This window comes from Triplophysa rosa, linkage group LG7, assembly GCF_024868665.1.
Source record: "Triplophysa rosa linkage group LG7, Trosa_1v2, whole genome shotgun sequence".
Taxonomy (NCBI): domain Eukaryota; kingdom Metazoa; phylum Chordata; class Actinopteri; order Cypriniformes; family Nemacheilidae; genus Triplophysa; species Triplophysa rosa.
Genome location: NC_079896.1, coordinates 630376 through 646688, shown reverse-complemented (window position 1 = coordinate 646688; position 16313 = coordinate 630376). Strand labels below are relative to the sequence as shown.

The following is a 16313-nucleotide window of genomic DNA, read 5'->3' as shown; positions in this document are numbered from 1 at the left end:
CATTACTCTGCTCCGCACACTGGTTCTCCTTTCAGTAAATGTCATTAATATGTAACATGGATCTCCTGACTGACCATCCCCCATCCGATACACCCGCAGCACAACGCACACGAATCCGATATCTTTATGTTTTACTCGTGTCCGATTCTCAAGACAAGCGACTCTTTTCATCTTTCGTACGAACTGCTGGCAAATCACTTGAACATTTCATTTCTTTGTAAATACAAATGTGTAGCTGAATGTTCAATTTATCTGACAATAAAACAAGACGCAAAATGTCGCGCGGATGCTTCTGTGAACAGACGGAATGAATCAAGTGAACCGTTCAAAGGAACCGTTTGGCGGAATTGAATCGGACTCATCAGCTTTATTGTGTTTCACTGGTGTGGAGGATTGTGAGATTCTCGTTCATCTGTCCAGTCTTTGGTATGTCGTGATGCATGATTTCTCTATTATTGCGGCTCGTGGGTTAAAATGTCTATATGTTATTGGAGATGTTATTTATTTGTATTCATGATAAACACCAATGATTTGCGCAGTTATAGTGTATGCGCGCGCGCGCTGCGGCTTTAATTCACATGCGTGTGTTTCAGCCACGAATAAACCAAAAGCCCGTTGTGCATTCTTTCTTATAAATCAAGTGCGTCAAAATATGTTTTGATTACGGCACATGCACTGTTATATTAGACAGTTTCTATAGATTCGTGTACTCGAGAATCGCTTAAGGTCTGAAGGGCAGATGTAGTAATAGAATAGAACCGAGAACAGAATATTGATGACTATGTTATTCTAAGTGCATGAACAGTTATATGGTTCTGTCACAAACAGTTAATACGTCTTGTTTGCTATTTAGGGTTTTGTACACTAACAAAAATATCAAAAAGTATAAAGTACTAGTGCTGGTTTACACAACCCTTCATAAAACCTTTGAAAACAAAGTCTGAGGACAGACCACTATTTTCATAATGGTTATAGTTTTATAAATATTTCATTGGATGCTACTTGGCTATAATAGAAAATAGTGTGCTTGAAAATGATGCATTTTTTGTCAGTATTGAATGTTTTGAACCTTTCTGAATATCGGTGAAAGACCTGCACTTGTTTTAGTGAGAGGCTGAACAAGGGAGCCATTTAAGGACACCTGTTTATACACAACAGACCATTTCAGTAAAAGCAATTCATGTCGCTCCCCGGAGAGACGATCCCTTGCATGATAAACTTAAAAGGTCTGTTTCATTAAACGAGCAGCGCTGAAGTCATTACAGCAGTGTGCTATTGGATTAGAAAGTGTCTGATGGCCTCAGTTATGTGATGTGGATTGTTGATGTCTCCCATCTGTCCATCATAAATAAACACGTGTGTGTGAAGCTGCAGTAGTCATTCATTCGTGTAGGGACAGCAGATGTGTTTCTCACTGAAGTCAAAGGTGAAATCCTCTCATTGAACTGTCCAAGGTCCTGAATCTCCTTTCTATCCCATCACCTAAATTGACATTTACATTTATGCATTTGGCAGACGCTTTTATCCAAAGTGACTTGCATTGCATTATACTACACATATGTTCTGACTATGTGCAGTCCCCTGGGATCCAACCCATGATCTTGGTGTTGTTAGCGCCACTGAGCCACAGAAACGCTGTGTAACCGCCCCTCTATCACTCACAGCGCATCTGATACTTCAGCCACCCAGTAAGGAAAATTCTGATTTCATGTTTATTTTGATATGCTCTACATTCTCTCTTAAACTAAGCACGCTGGTAACAAGTTTAGCATGTACCTCTCTTGTGAGTTCTGGTTCCTTTGGTTTTTGAAGAGTGTTGCTCTTCTTGATGTGAATATGAAGAGTTTGGTTCCAAAATGAGATAACTCTGTTCCACAAATTTGTTTTTTTATTGTGCATTCCAATTAATATCAATCAAACTGCAGCTGGTTTGTTTTGATTTAAGCCACAATAACTAAAAAAATACTGCTAACAAACACAATAAAACATGATTTTTGAGTTATCTCATTTAGGAACCAAACTCTTCTTTTGTCTTGTGCTGAAATAATAAACTGTACAACAATGCTTGAAACATGAGAAATGCATGAGCCGTAGTAAATCCTTAGATTTGTATTATTCAGAGCAAGTTCATGGTCAACATGATTCCGTGTAAAGGTCAGCAGGGGTCACGTCAGGACCTGCTTGAACTCCATTGGGGTCGAGAGTCACGCTCAGAGGTGTAAATGTTACCCGTTCCTTCTATCACTTACGTTACCACCCTCACCAGATTCACAGCAGTAACTGGTTTACAGTGCTAATTGACATCTTCTGATTTATGTTGAGTTGTGTTTGTAATCGAAATGATTGTGATGGGCATCAGACTGTATTCCAGTATTCATCACGAAGATTAAATGTAGGCCAGGATTTATAAAACCTATAAAAGATGACAAACTGTATTGTGAAATCATGCCCAATAAGAGCAGCGTTGTGTATTAAGGAAGCGAATGTCGTATTGAGTTATTTACAGGATTCAAATCAATATTCTGTATAGTAATAGGCACAGGAGTGTGAATGGAATCAGGTTGTGACTTCAAACCTGCACTTTTGATACGAGTCCCACAGCCCAGTGTGTTTGGCTCATGTTGATCCAGAGGTGTGACATGAAGGATAGATTTCACTGTTCCTTGAAGCTTCAGGTATCTCGGCTGTGTGGGATTGCTACAGAAGCTCATGTGTGTCTGAGCCAGCGCGGATATCACACACACACACACACACACACACACACACACACACACACACACACACACACACACACACACACACACACACACACACAGATCCTGCATTGACCCGGCCTGCAGCTGAGATTCAGAGGAAACATGTGAGATTTTGACTCATCTCTGAGTGTGTTTAGCCACAAGAATACTGTATTTATTTAACGTTTGCACAGTCACGCCCATCAGATCAAAACGTTTGTCTTTAGTCTTCCTTTAGTCTCCTGCTACTTCTCAGATTTTTCTCCAAACATCCAGAATGATGTCGCATGTTTCTACTTCAGAATTTCACAAGAGATCTCTACAAAGAGTGTGTCAAACTGAGCTCAGATTGTGTTTGAGCGGGCCGGGACCAGATGTCGAGGAGAGTAAAACCTGAGATCATCTGTATGGTGTGTATGAGTCAGTGGTCCCCATGATGTAAGATAATGATTAAACAAACTAAATGCTGTTTATTTAAACATGTGAAAAGGTTTGTTTAGGGCTGTGATCATTAGCTCAGTAAAAAAACACCAAAACCTCCTGTGTGTGGATCTTCTCTCAGTCTGTGTGTTTCACACTTGGCTGCACTAAAGTGAACTGTGTGTGTGTGTGTGTGTGCGTGTGTGTGTGTGTGTGTTTGTTTGTTTGTTTGCGTGTGTGTGTGTGTGCGTGCGTTTGTGTGTTTGTGTGTGTTTGTTTGTGAGTGTGTGTATGCGTGCATGTGTATGCGTGCATGGTTGTGTGTGTTTGTGTTGTTGTGTGTGTTTGTTTGTGAGTGTGTGTATGCGTGCATGTGTATGCGTGCATGTGTGTGTGTGTTTGTTTGTGAGTGTGTGTGTGTACATTTGTTTGTGTGTGTGTACATTTGTTTGTGTGTGTGTATTTGTTTGTGTGTGTGTGTGTGTGTGTGTGTGTGTGTGTGTGTGTGTGTGTGTGTGTGTGTGTGTGTGTGTGTGTGTGTGTGTGTGTGTGCGTTTGTTTGTGTGTGTAGATGTTTATTGTGTTTGGATGCACATGAGAGAGAGAGAAACAGCTCAGTGGTTTTTAATGTTGACCGCTCATTTCATGTGATCCGTGATGGTCATTTCTCTGTTAGATTGAGTTTCATCTGCAAGAGCGTCGAGCTGTGAGACGGCTGTGAAGCAGAGGAATAAATCTGACAGTCAAGCATTAATCTGGTTATTTAGAAGACCCTGCGAATCGTCCGGGTGTGAAGAAAAGGCCATCGTTGATGTGAACTGAATCTGAACTCATCTGAGTCACGAAGACGGAATAAATCTCAGAGTTTCATGTTTTGGAAATTAGAAAGTGAAATTAAAGTTCCAAAATTCAGGAACATGTCTTATTCATGAACCCGGGCATGTGGTATGTATTGATGTTTGCTGTAGACCGCTGGTCTGGTCAATGATATGGATGGACTTTTAGCATCGCTCCAGCGCATTCCGTATTGAACAGTGACGTGACGGCACGTGTGTTTCTCAAGAGCTTCTTTTTCAAACGCACATCATTATTGTACACTTCTAAAAGTGCATACTTTGCTGGTCATAGAGCAATGATGAGTTATTTTTCTGATGCAATAAAGTTATAAACAAAAGCAGTAAATAAAGTGTGTTTGTTTGCCGTGGTTTTAAGGCGCTGGTGATGTGTTCATGTTGGATTGTTCTGGTTAAACATTGATCGTCTCTCAGGGTGGGGTTGTCAAAGTTCAATTCCATGTATGAAGGCCTGCGCGTGTGTGTGGACAGGTGTAAGTATAGACACACCTACTGATCTAACATTGATGTGTGTGAAGAGTATCCCGTGTCACCCGCAGGTCCTGGAACGTCTGTTTTTTGGGGGTCTGTTTTCCAGGTGAGATATGATCTTCTGAACAAATACTTCAGGTCTACATCAAACAGTGTAAACCTAAGTCATGTTGTGTACTGAAATGTATGATCTATGTGAAGAGCAAACGTCATTACACCCGCAAGAACATGTTTGATAACAGAAAAGAAGGAAATCTGCTTTCTAAACATTTTTACACAGATTGTAAGGTTTTTGATTTGCACAGTGACAGTATTGTTATGACAATTACACCCAAATTTGTGTAATTGTAATGCATTATGTAAATATATAGGGTGATGTAATGCGTTATTATTGGATGTCGATTTTTCATGAAATGTTTGTTGCTTTTTAAGGCTTCAGAATGTGTTTGGCGTTTCGCTCTCATCTGGTTGGGTTGCTCTTGGCTTTAGGGTTGTGTTTAGGAGTGTGAACATACGTTCCAGATGTTGTGTGTTTGGTTTCACGCTGTGTGTCTGTATACGGTGTATTTGATTTATTGCTGTTCTGGGAGGTGTTGATGTGTTATGTTGTTATACCTGTCATAACCTGTCAAGCCCACCTCAGCTCTCTACCATCTCTATTCTGTTCTGCTGTCTCACGGCTCGTCTATGCCTTTTTTTACATTTCTGTCATGAGATTGATTTACAGTATGAAACCCAGAGTAAATGTGAAACACTGTAGATATCAGAGAACACAAAGGTTTATTATTGTCAATCAAGGCATACATATATTTCTCTGCATGTGCATCACTAAACAGTGACATGCATCGCATGACGCTGCATTTAAAGCCTGAGAGAATAAAGGGCCGCGGCGTGTTTCAGGTTATACGACCTGTGGCGTGACGTATGTGATCCTGCCGGCGCTCTGAATTATTGATCACCCCGGGCTCTGTGTTAACATCACAATCATGCAGCTCTTGCGTTTTCAAGAGCAGCAAATCTCTCCAACGCGGGTCACGGCCAAACTCGGTCATTTAGAGCTTTATAAATAAAGAATTAGACGGGTTAAGCGCATTATTTCTGCCTAGCTGTTCAAGAATGTCAGGATATTATATTCAGAACAATACGCATGTTGAGTTCGCTGGGATTTTGATTTTGTTTAAAACTGCAGAATGGCTTTAAATTACTTAAAAAATAACTTGAACGCAGCTGAGAGTACTATGGCAAAACGTTACAATACAGCCCACGTGGAAAAAACACTGCAGTATACATCAGTATTTACTATAGTAAACTGTGGTCACATTTCTAGCTACTGTAGTGTTTTGAAAAATAATTATTATTGATGTAGTATAGATGAAATATTAATCTATCCATTGCCGTTTATTAATTGAGTTAATACTACAGAACACTCTAGTGTACAAATGCAGTAATTAGTATAATATACTACAGAGTTTACTCTAGTAAATAAATAATAGTGAATTATGCTACAGTGTTTTTGTCACGTGGGAAGGCTGAATGATGGGCGTTTGAGGTTTCTGCAGTATTGTGTGTGTGTGTGTGTGTGTTTCTCGTGGGGGGTCGCTGTGTTGGCTGTCATTGCAGTTATTGATCGCAGGTCTCAGGAGCGCTGCGGTGAAGTTACTGCAGTCATTCTCATGCACTTTAACACTTTCTAAACGCCTCGCTGTGTTTTTAAATGAAAGATTCAGCTAGCTGTTAGCTCATAGGATGTGTGTCAAAGTGAAATCCTGTGTCATTTTCTCATGTCACGTCAGCATTACTGTTCTCTACAGAAGATATGAACATAAAGCAACAAGAATTTATGAAATGTTTTCAAGTATTCGTTCCCAGAGCAGTGAACAGGGTGTGTGTAGTTGAGTTCTGCAGGCTGGATGTGAATGCTGGTGGGTTGAAGTTGTGCAGTGAAGTGTCAAGCGCTGCTGGTTCAGGAGTCCTGATCTCACTGATGCTATGATGCTGTACAGTACCACATCACACACTGCACATCACACGCTGTACAACATACCACTGTACCATACATCACATCACACCACACCACATACTGTATAATACATGAAATACTGTACCATACATCACTGCACAATACTGTTACATACTGTACATCACATCATGAGTAATGTTGTGTCCTTTACACCCCAGTGCTGAGCGCTCCACCTTCAGACCTTGAACAAAGATTGAGATGAGTTATCTTAACATCTGTAATATCACATTCCATTCATCACAGTCACGTTTATTTAAATGTGTTACAAAATGAGATTTAAACACTACCAGGTCAACATCAATCATTCATTTTTTTAAACCTTTCCTCCTTTTCTATGTTATTTATAGGGCTTTTGAGATGTTGCTTTACAAAAAATGTCATTTAGAACAAAGAGTAGAGATATAAGACAAGAAAAGTATAAGAATACATAGAATAGATGTTATTATTGCATTGTTGATGAAGATGTACATCAGTATTAATGAGTGTAAAAATAATTGTCTGATTATAATTTGACAAAGGCTTTTAGCCAATAAAATGTGTCGAAACGGTCTGAACAGGCATAGCCATACTTGCCAAACATGCCAGATTCTGACGTTACAGAGTTCTGTCAAACCAGTTAAACTGCTGTCTAAATGAAATGAGTCTTTGAGTTGATTACACTGTACATTACGTTTAGTTCAGGTTACTACCCTACCTGAAGACAGAGAAGTGTTTTTATTTACTGAAATGAGAAACACGTGTTGAACAGGATTGTTGTGTTTGTGTTGCTCACTCATTTTTATAGAAAGGAGGTATATGTTAGGAAATGTCCTCTGAGCTTATTTGTTTTAACTTGATGATGTATTGTTTGTTTAGGCCTTTCCAGTTATTCATCTGAATCTTTCTGTCTTGTGTCCTCCTGTGCTTGATCTTTCTGCTCGATTATTATTCATCATTTCTCGAGGTCACGTCACCATATTCTCTTTGTTATTGTTGTGTAAATGCGATGGAAGAAGAGCACTTCACGCACACACACATGCACGCACGCACGCACGCACGCACACACACACACACGCACGCGCACGCACACGCACACACACACGCACGCACACACACACACACACACACACACGCACACACACGCACACGCACACACACACACCACTGCGTCTTCAGCATCAGAGATACAGTTTGATGTGCTGTTACTCTACAGCGGATGTGCTGGAGGTCTTTGGAGGAGCTGTGATTGTTTCTGAGGGGGTCTCGTGCACGTGCGTGCGGGGGTCTGACGGTTGTGTGTGCCGTGGTCCGTCGCAGGGGATCGGTCGGGTAAGCCTTTTGTTGTCTTTCCTCTTTTGTCTGGATTGAATGGGAGTTTTTGAGCCGTTAGCAGGAGGACACTGATGTGTGTGTGTGGTTTTGTGCGACACATCTCAACACACATGATCATATGCAGCTGACGAAACCTGCGCGTGTTTTAAACATGCTGTAATCTGTGTTCATTGAGTGTGTGGAGGTATAATTATCTCATAGCACATGAAACACGTGGGATTTTTCATCATCTTTTATATATTTCTTTTGGTGTAAATATAGAAACCGTGTGCTTTCAGTGGATTTTCGTTTTGCTTCTGTATTTGGCATCAGATGTTTGGCTGATCAATAGCTTTAAAGCTCATACACTCTCACAAGTCTTTTGTTTGCCATGCCAACAAGGGCCATGTGCCCTGTTGAAGGCTCCGCCCACCCCACCCCTCCATACGAAAGGATCATCAAAACACATCACCCGGAATAAAGCCGAAGATCATTTCATTTCATGCCTATAGAAACGCACGCTTGTGTTTCTCTCACATCATTTGTTTGATTGTTTTGGTCTCGGTCAGATGTTCCCATCTTCTTCTCTCAGCTGACCCAAATATTCCTCGGCCCCCTCCCATCACCCTATTTAAAAACGTTTGAAGCCCCTCCCCCCATGACATCATCACCGTTAGCCAATCGTTTTCATATGACATCATGCATTCTTGTGTGATAATCACAGCAGAATAAAATCATCAGGATCAAGTGAAGTGGTCTGGAAAGGAAAATCAATGAAGCATTTTGTTGAGATGCGAGTGATGCAGAAAGACATTTAAAGTGACAGCGTGATTTAATCATGATACAGCGTTTGTCTCGTCTCGTCCGGACGGATGACATCATTGTGTTCACAGACGGGCCTGTTCGTGATATTTCTGTCTTCATATAAAAACTGTCTTTAAAGTCCCTCAGTCTGTGGAAGTTAGCCATCAGTTTCTCACAGAATCACATTCAATTGTGTTTAGTTTGGGATTGTGGCATACTATTACTATTTCTACACTGAGCATTTATGAGAAAAGAAAAACATATTCTTAAAGGAACAATCTGTGTGTTTTTCTGCAGTCCATGGTGACTTTCATTTAAGTCTTTGGCTTCAAGTGTGCTCCGCCAAATCTCACATCATGTCGGGAGCGTACGATGAGAGCGCCATGTCCGACGAGACCACCGACAGCTTCTGGGAGGTCTGTTTTATTTCTCTTCGCTTGTGTAAATGTCTTTTGTGTATAAACACGACGCTGTTTTAGTGATCTGTTTCTTTTGACATGTCTAGTTATCTCTGTTTGACCTTTAACCCTCATCAGGTCTGTCATTGAAAGGGTCAAAGACACATTATATTGATCGGGATGATGTCAACACAATGGGAAATGTACTTCATCCTGTTCCCTTCAGTTTAAACATGAGAATATTTCCACGTATAGCTTCTGGTGAAGATCTACATTACCCATAATCCCACAGAGATTTGACTTCTCATCAAACTTGGTTTCATTGATTCATCTCAAAACCAGTTGGTTTGATTCATAGCTTGCGATCCTTTTTTTTGACGATGTTTCTCATGAGTAAAGCGAACACGCGTGTGAGGTCATCGCTGTGATCCATCCAACAACACATAACCCTCTCCGTCATGACCTCGAGGATCTTAAAGCGTTTGTGCTCTTGCAGGTCGGGAACTACAAGCGTACAGTGAAGCGGATCGAGGACGGTCATCGTCTCTGTAATGACGTGATGAACTGCATACAGGAACGTGCCAAAATAGAAAAAGCTTACGGCCAGCAGCTCACCGACTGGTCCAAAAGATGGAGACAGCTCGTGGAGAGAGGCACTCGTGATTTCTTTCTGCATTCCACAAATGCTGCCATTGAATGTTTTGTCGTTTCTCTTGACCTGACGTTCTGAAGAAACCTTCCGTGTGTCCATCTCTTCCGTCACAGGACCGCAGTACGCTTCTCTAGAGAGAGCCTGGCTGGCCGTGATGACGGAGGCAGAAAAGGTGAGCGAGCTGCATCAGGAGGTGAAAAATAATCTGCTGAACGAGGACCTGGAGAAAGTGAAGAACTGGCAGAAAGATTCTTACCACAAACAAATGATGGGCGGCTTTAAAGAGACCAAAGAGGCCGAAGAGGGCTTCAGAAAAGCTCAGAAACCCTGGGCCAAAAAACTGAAAGAGGTGAGACCGCAGAACACCCGCTCTCTCTTTCGCAGCTCAGTGCTCGGTTCTCACGTCTCAGGAGAGATAGAAAAAGAGAAAGAAGTGAGAGTATAATAATAACAACAACACAACGGGAATGTGTAAATGTGATGAGAAATGCTCGAGTTCATATTGAGACAATGTTGACGTCTCTTCTCAAACTCTAATGACAGACACATTTCTGAGACGCACACGAGTTTCCATTCGCTCTCCATTCAATCTCATTGATGTCTTAATGGAGAATGTTTTCTTTCTTATAGGACTTGACTTCATGTGCTGCGTGAATGAGTTTAATTGCCCTTCTTCTTGTCTTTAATCTGCAGATGGAAGCAGCGAAGAAATCATATCACATGGCCTGTAAAGAAGAAAAGATAGCATCTACGAGAGAAGCCAATAGTAAAGGAGAAGCATCTGTGACAACAGACCAACAAAAGAAACTTCAGGAGAAACTGGACAAATGTAAAAATGATGTACAGAAGGTCAGACCAGAAAACATTCACGCAGCATCTTTCAATAACTTTTCATTCATTCGACAGATTCATTATTCAAGTCGTTGACGTATAAAATATACTTCAGTCACATAAAATGTACTGTATAGACCGCGATGAAAACTTCCGGTTTGTGTTTGGCTAGTGTCTAATAATATAACCATTTATATTTTATTTAATTTATGTTAATATTAATTTGTATTATTATTTTACTGTCTAATAATTTTATTAAATAAACAATTTGTTGAATGGGTCCTGTAGTTTTGACGCATTTAAAGTCCCAGTGACATGAAAAATGACAATTCTTATTTTTTCATGAAATATTGCAGCGCTTATTGTAAATAGTTGATCAATGTGGGTCGTTCTCTATTTAAAATCCATGTGCCCTCATAATCTTCAGTTAAAATCTGAAAATGCACTTCCGCCCTGTAGTGACTATCCATCTTACATGACGTGTGTTAGACGGCTTGGGCGGAGCATCCGTTAACTCCTCCCCTTCAACTGTCAGTCTGCTGCCAGTTTCATTTCAAAATGCAACGGCTGTTTTATACATCCAATCAATTCGCAGTGAAAAACACGAGCCACACCCACACATTTTCTCTTTTGAAATTCAGAATACGGAAGTAAAAACAATCGCAACTTCCGGTTCACGGGGACTTTAAAGAAACTGTATGGTACACTGACATCTAGCGGTTGAGCTTGGTATCGCAGTCTAAATTCAAAATATTGGAGAGATGAGTTCAGCCAAGTGAAGCTTCTTCTCGGCTTATTTTGATTGTTATCAGAAATAATCGACAGGCGCTCTGTTGTTTGTGAACATGCATGCGCAGTAACGCTTGTTTATGTTGTTAACATGAAACTCTCTATATATGAATGGCATTGCATGGGATTTAAAAAGACATTGCAACCAGCATCGTCGAAATGATTCTGTGATATCAGTTTAATTCTGTATGTTAGTAAAAACAACAGAGCCGACAGACGCACAGATTCAGATTCTCCCCAGAGCTCCCTTTCATCTCACAGACGCTCAATAAACATTACACATCCGTTTCATTAACCTTCAACCTCACTGTCCATCCATTAGAAACACTTTAAATCCCAGTGGGGATCAGATGTGCCTGATCCGAGATCAGACTCATGTGCCGATGTCATTTCATTAGGAAAGAGTGAATGTGGATCACAGGTCATGACAGACACTACACATCTTCATCTGTTACATCCATCAGACACCAATCTCATGACAAAAATGAAACTTTTTCACTTTGTGACGTCATTTATTTTTAAATGAGTTCAACATGCCCACATGAAAAATGCCATAGTATACTTTTGTATTTCTTACAGTAGTAAAATGATATTACTTTATCATAAACCTCACGAGTGAACTGTAATTGTTTTTTGTCTGCCTGACATCACATGACCATACACTGTATGTGTTGTCATGTGTCATGTGAGTTGATGGCGCTTGTTTTGTGTTTCAGGCCAAAGAGAAGTACGAGAAGAGTCTGGACGAGGTCAGTGGCTGTTCACCGCAGTACATGGAGAACATGGAGGTGGTGTTTGAGCAGTGTCAGCAGTTCGAAGAGAAGAGATTGAACTTCCTCAGAGAGATTCTTCTAGATATCAAACGACATCTCAACCTCACCGAGAGCCAAAGGTGACAGCTCAATTTACCGACTCGCACCCTTACAAAAAATACATTAAGTTAAAGGTCATCTGTATATTTCAAAGTCAAAAAACCCTTCGTTCTCTATGTACAATGAAAACCTTCTTGAACCGGTTTTCACAGATTATGGACACAATACAATAGACATTTACTGCTATACACACAGAAGTATGGACAGAAATTATGTACAAAAATTAAAGAATAATTGTTGTGAAACAATCAGCAATCGATACTACTTGGGACCAACCCTGTTGAAAAAAACAGCATATGCTGGTTAGGTAGGTTTTAAAGCATGGTAGCTGGTTTGTGCTGGTTTAAGCTGGTCATTTGCTGGTTTAAGATGATCATGTGCTGGTTTGTGCTGGTCCTGAGCTGGTTTAAACTGGTCCTGAGCTGGTTTAAGATGATCATGTGCTGGTTTGTGCTGGTTTAAGATGGTTCTGAGAAGGTTTAAGATGGTCATGTGCTGGTTTAAGCTGGTCCTGAGCTGGTTTAAACTGGTCCTGAGCTGGTTTAAGATGGTCATGTGCTGGTTTAAACTGGTCATGTGCTGGTTTAAACTGGTCATGTGCTGGTTTAAGCTGGTCCTGAGCTGGTTTAAGATGGTCATGTGCTGGTTTAAACTGGTCCTGAGCTGGTTTAAGATGGTCATGTGCTGGTTTAAACTGGTCATGTGCTGGTTTAAGCTGGTCATGTGCTGGTTTAAGCTGGTCCTGAGCTGGTATAAATTGGTCCTGAGCTGGTTTAAACTGGTCCTGAGCTGGTTTAAGATGGTCATGTGCTGGTTTAAGATGGTCCTGAGCTGATATAAATGGGTCCTGAGCTGGTTTAAACTGGTCCTGAGCTGGTTTAGGATCATCTTAAACCAGCAAATGACCATCTTAAACCAGCACAAACCAGCTACCATGATCGAAAACCTACCTAACCAGCATATGCAGGTTTTTTCAAAAGGGAAATTGGCCCATTTATGAAAAGTAGACTTAAAGTAAAGTTCATTTTTTATTTTAAAAGTGGTGTTTTTTTAGTAAAACTAGGAACGCAATGATGGGTTTGATTCTAGGAACACACACATTAATAAAAGACATGTATAGATTAAACGTCATTTTGCATAAAAGCATCTGCCAAAAGCATTAATGTAACTGTATAAAAGTTTATAAGTTACCCGTGTTCCTGCAGCTACGCCACAGTTTACCGTGATCTTGAGCGAAGCATCACCTCAGCCAGCGCTCAAGAAGATCTGAAGTGGTTTAATAACGCTCACGGGCCTGGCATGCACATGAACTGGCCACAGTTTGAGGTACAAACCGCTAACTTCTGAACGTCTGACACCACTTCCGTTCTCATGCGTCTTCTGTTCCTGTAGTTCTCATAAGTCCTCTTGCCTCCTATTCAAACCAGGAGTTCAATCCAGATCTGAGTCACTCCATAAATAAGAAAGAAAAGGTTAAAAAGAATCCCGACGGAGTGACATTAACTCAAGTGTCTCAGGCTGGAGATCAAGGGACGCCGAAAGCAGGAGAGCGCGGCAGGTAAATCTGATGGTAATGTTTGAGAAATGTTTGAGATGCGTGACTGTTGAGACGTTCTCCGGTGTCTGCAGCGTGAGCAGCAATGAGAAGAATCAGCAGTATTCTGCAGAATGGTCAGACGATGAACAGCCTCCCGCCGCTCAACCGGACGACGAAACAAACGGAGTCGGAAATCCATTCGACGAGGACGGCAGAGGAGTGCGCGTGAGGGCTCTGTACGACTACACCGGTCAAGAACAAGACGAGCTGAGCTTCAAAGCAGGTCAGAATCCCAAAACACGACAAACAGTGTCACGCAGGCATCAGTGAATCTGTGGCGTTCTGATGCTGACTGCAGTCTGTCTCACAGGAGATGAGCTCATTAAACTAGAAGATGAAGATGGGCAGGGCTGGTGTAAAGGACGACTGAAGAGCGGTCAGTTAGGTTTGTATCCCGCCAACTACGTGGAGCCCATTTAATTCTCTCATGCGCCTTAAAGACTTCTGAAGAATCCACGACAACCCTTTCCCTGCCTGACCCACCCGCACACATCATCATTTCCCTCGAGGAACGTTTCCGTGCATCTGTGTTCAGTATTGTGATGCTGACGTGTGTAATGTACATTCATGTACATCCGTGATGCCTCGCATAGCAAAAATCAGCTATGCAATGTGAACTTTTTTTATGTTTATTTTGAAGTACAACGTTCAGCGTTAAAACTTGTGACCCTTTGTATTACAATCTGTTTTACTTTAGCGGGGCTGAACGAACAAAGAGGGCTCACACAGACATCATCTAACATTTAATGAAAGACGATAAACATAAAGACTTGATTTTCACAAGAAAAAATATTGTAGTTGTATATTTGAAGAGTTTGGTTCCAAAATGAGATAACGCCGTTTTTAAAGTTTTTCAAAAATCATGTTTTTTTATTGTGCAATCCAATTCATATCCATCAAACTGCAGTTGGTTTGTTTTGATTTACACCATAATAACCCAAAAAATGCAGCTAACTAACACAATAAAACATGATAACATAATATATATATTTAAAAACATAGTTATCTCATTTTGGATATAAACTCTTCATTTTAATATTTACTAGAGTAAACTGTAGTACATTATAGTAAGGATTACACTTTGTCATTGTATATAGTATTAATCATAGTGAATAGATGAACTGTAGTAAATACTCTAGTGTAGTGTAATATTTATATAACAGTTTACAGTAGTAAATGCTAAAGTATACCACGGTATTTTTTTTATGCGAATGCTGAATTGAGCACATTTCATGTTGGATTAATGCAGTGACATACAGATGCTTCATGAATTTAAGATGCTGTTGTCATGTTTCATTGAAACGCTCTTCTCCATCTTTATTTACTTCAATGTTTTGTAAGCTTTATTTGAAGAAACTCTAAACGACACAACAAAGTTTCATTTTAGAAAAGTGCTCAAAAAAACTGTGACAAAAGTCCCGAAGGAATGTTCAAGCGAGAAAATGATAATCCTCTAATATCTTACTGGATGAACTTTCATTCTGGATGAAAAAAACATTTTCATCTGCCTGAGGTTTGAAATGATGATTGAAAGTGAATGAACATTCCAGTGGGATTTTATGTGACTAACTGCAGATATTAGTTATGATTTCATGACTGTTGAGCTGAAGTCTGTTCAAATGCTTTTAAATGTTTTTTTTAATGTTCTTTTGCCTTTATTCTCTACATGTGATCCATGACAGATTCATTAAGTTCTGTTGATATATTCTGTCTTACAGTAAGAGTCATGAATCTTGATGATGACGACGGATTGTGTGTTTAATGCTGATGGGATGAGAGGAGACTGTATATACCGTATATACTGTATGTTTAGAACAGACCGATGTGCTCGGATCATCTTCATGTGTTGTGAAGGTCACAATAAAACTGTGAGACGGACGGATGAGCGGTCAGAGAGTTGAATTCACCAGCAGGGGTCAGCATCTCTCAAACATCATCACAACATGTCACACGTCACGTTCAAATCTGGAAAAACAGGCGAAATCTGAATGGACATCTCTACACTCTTAAAATAAAGGTGCTTAAAAGCGATGTCAACGATTTAGTCAAAGGTTCTCTAAAGAACCATCTCCTTCTTACCTTTCTATCATCTGAAGAACCTTTTTCACCACAAAGAACGGAAACAGAAAGGTTCTTTGGCTGTTGAGGTTCTTAATGGAACCACTTAGACAAAAAGGTTCTTCTACGGCATCGTGAAGCATCTTTTTCTTTAAGAGTGTTTGCACAATAGAATTTCTGCTTTTCATGATGAGCTGGACGGGATTTTGTGAGCATCACTGACTGTGTACCATGGTACAGCAATATAACAGACATGGTACTGTATAAACCTGTTGTAAATACTGCCCTCTTAAATATAAAGGTGCTTGAAAGGTTCGTCACGGCGATGCCATTGAAGAGCCATTTTTGGTTCGACAAAGAAGCATTCAGCCAAAGGTTCTGTAAAGAACCATCTCTTTCTTACTTTTTTATCATCTGAAGAACCTTTCTGTTTCACAAAAGATGTTAAAGGTTCTTTATGAAACCAAAAGGTTCTTCAATGGCATCGAAGCACCTTTTCAAGCACCAAGTGTGCAGTATAAT

The 16313-nt window shown here is 40.4% G+C and overlaps 1 protein-coding gene across 3 annotated transcripts; it reads left to right on the top strand.

Annotated features, from left to right (window-relative positions):
* Window positions 1–108: 108 nt before the first annotated feature.
* pacsin1b (protein kinase C and casein kinase substrate in neurons 1b) lies at window positions 109–16263 on the top strand. 3 transcript variants are annotated; one of them, XM_057338573.1, is made up of 11 exons: window positions 109–426; window positions 7693–7808; window positions 8892–9010; window positions 9489–9645; window positions 9758–9993; window positions 10338–10493; window positions 11981–12156; window positions 13342–13462; window positions 13564–13694; window positions 13766–13956; window positions 14044–16263. In XM_057338573.1, the coding sequence occupies exons 3-11, from the start codon at window positions 8951–8953 to the stop codon at window positions 14151–14153; spliced, it is 1338 nt and encodes a 445-aa protein (XP_057194556.1). In that variant the 5' UTR covers window positions 109–426; window positions 7693–7808; window positions 8892–8950; the 3' UTR covers window positions 14154–16263. The 3 variants fall into 3 exon arrangements, with proteins under 3 accessions (XP_057194556.1, XP_057194555.1, XP_057194557.1); XM_057338572.1 differs by lacking the exon at window positions 7693–7808 and having other exon boundaries at window positions 110–426; XM_057338574.1 differs by lacking the exons at window positions 109–426; window positions 7693–7808 and adding an exon at window positions 8282–8691.
* Window positions 16264–16313: the final 50 nt, after the last annotated feature.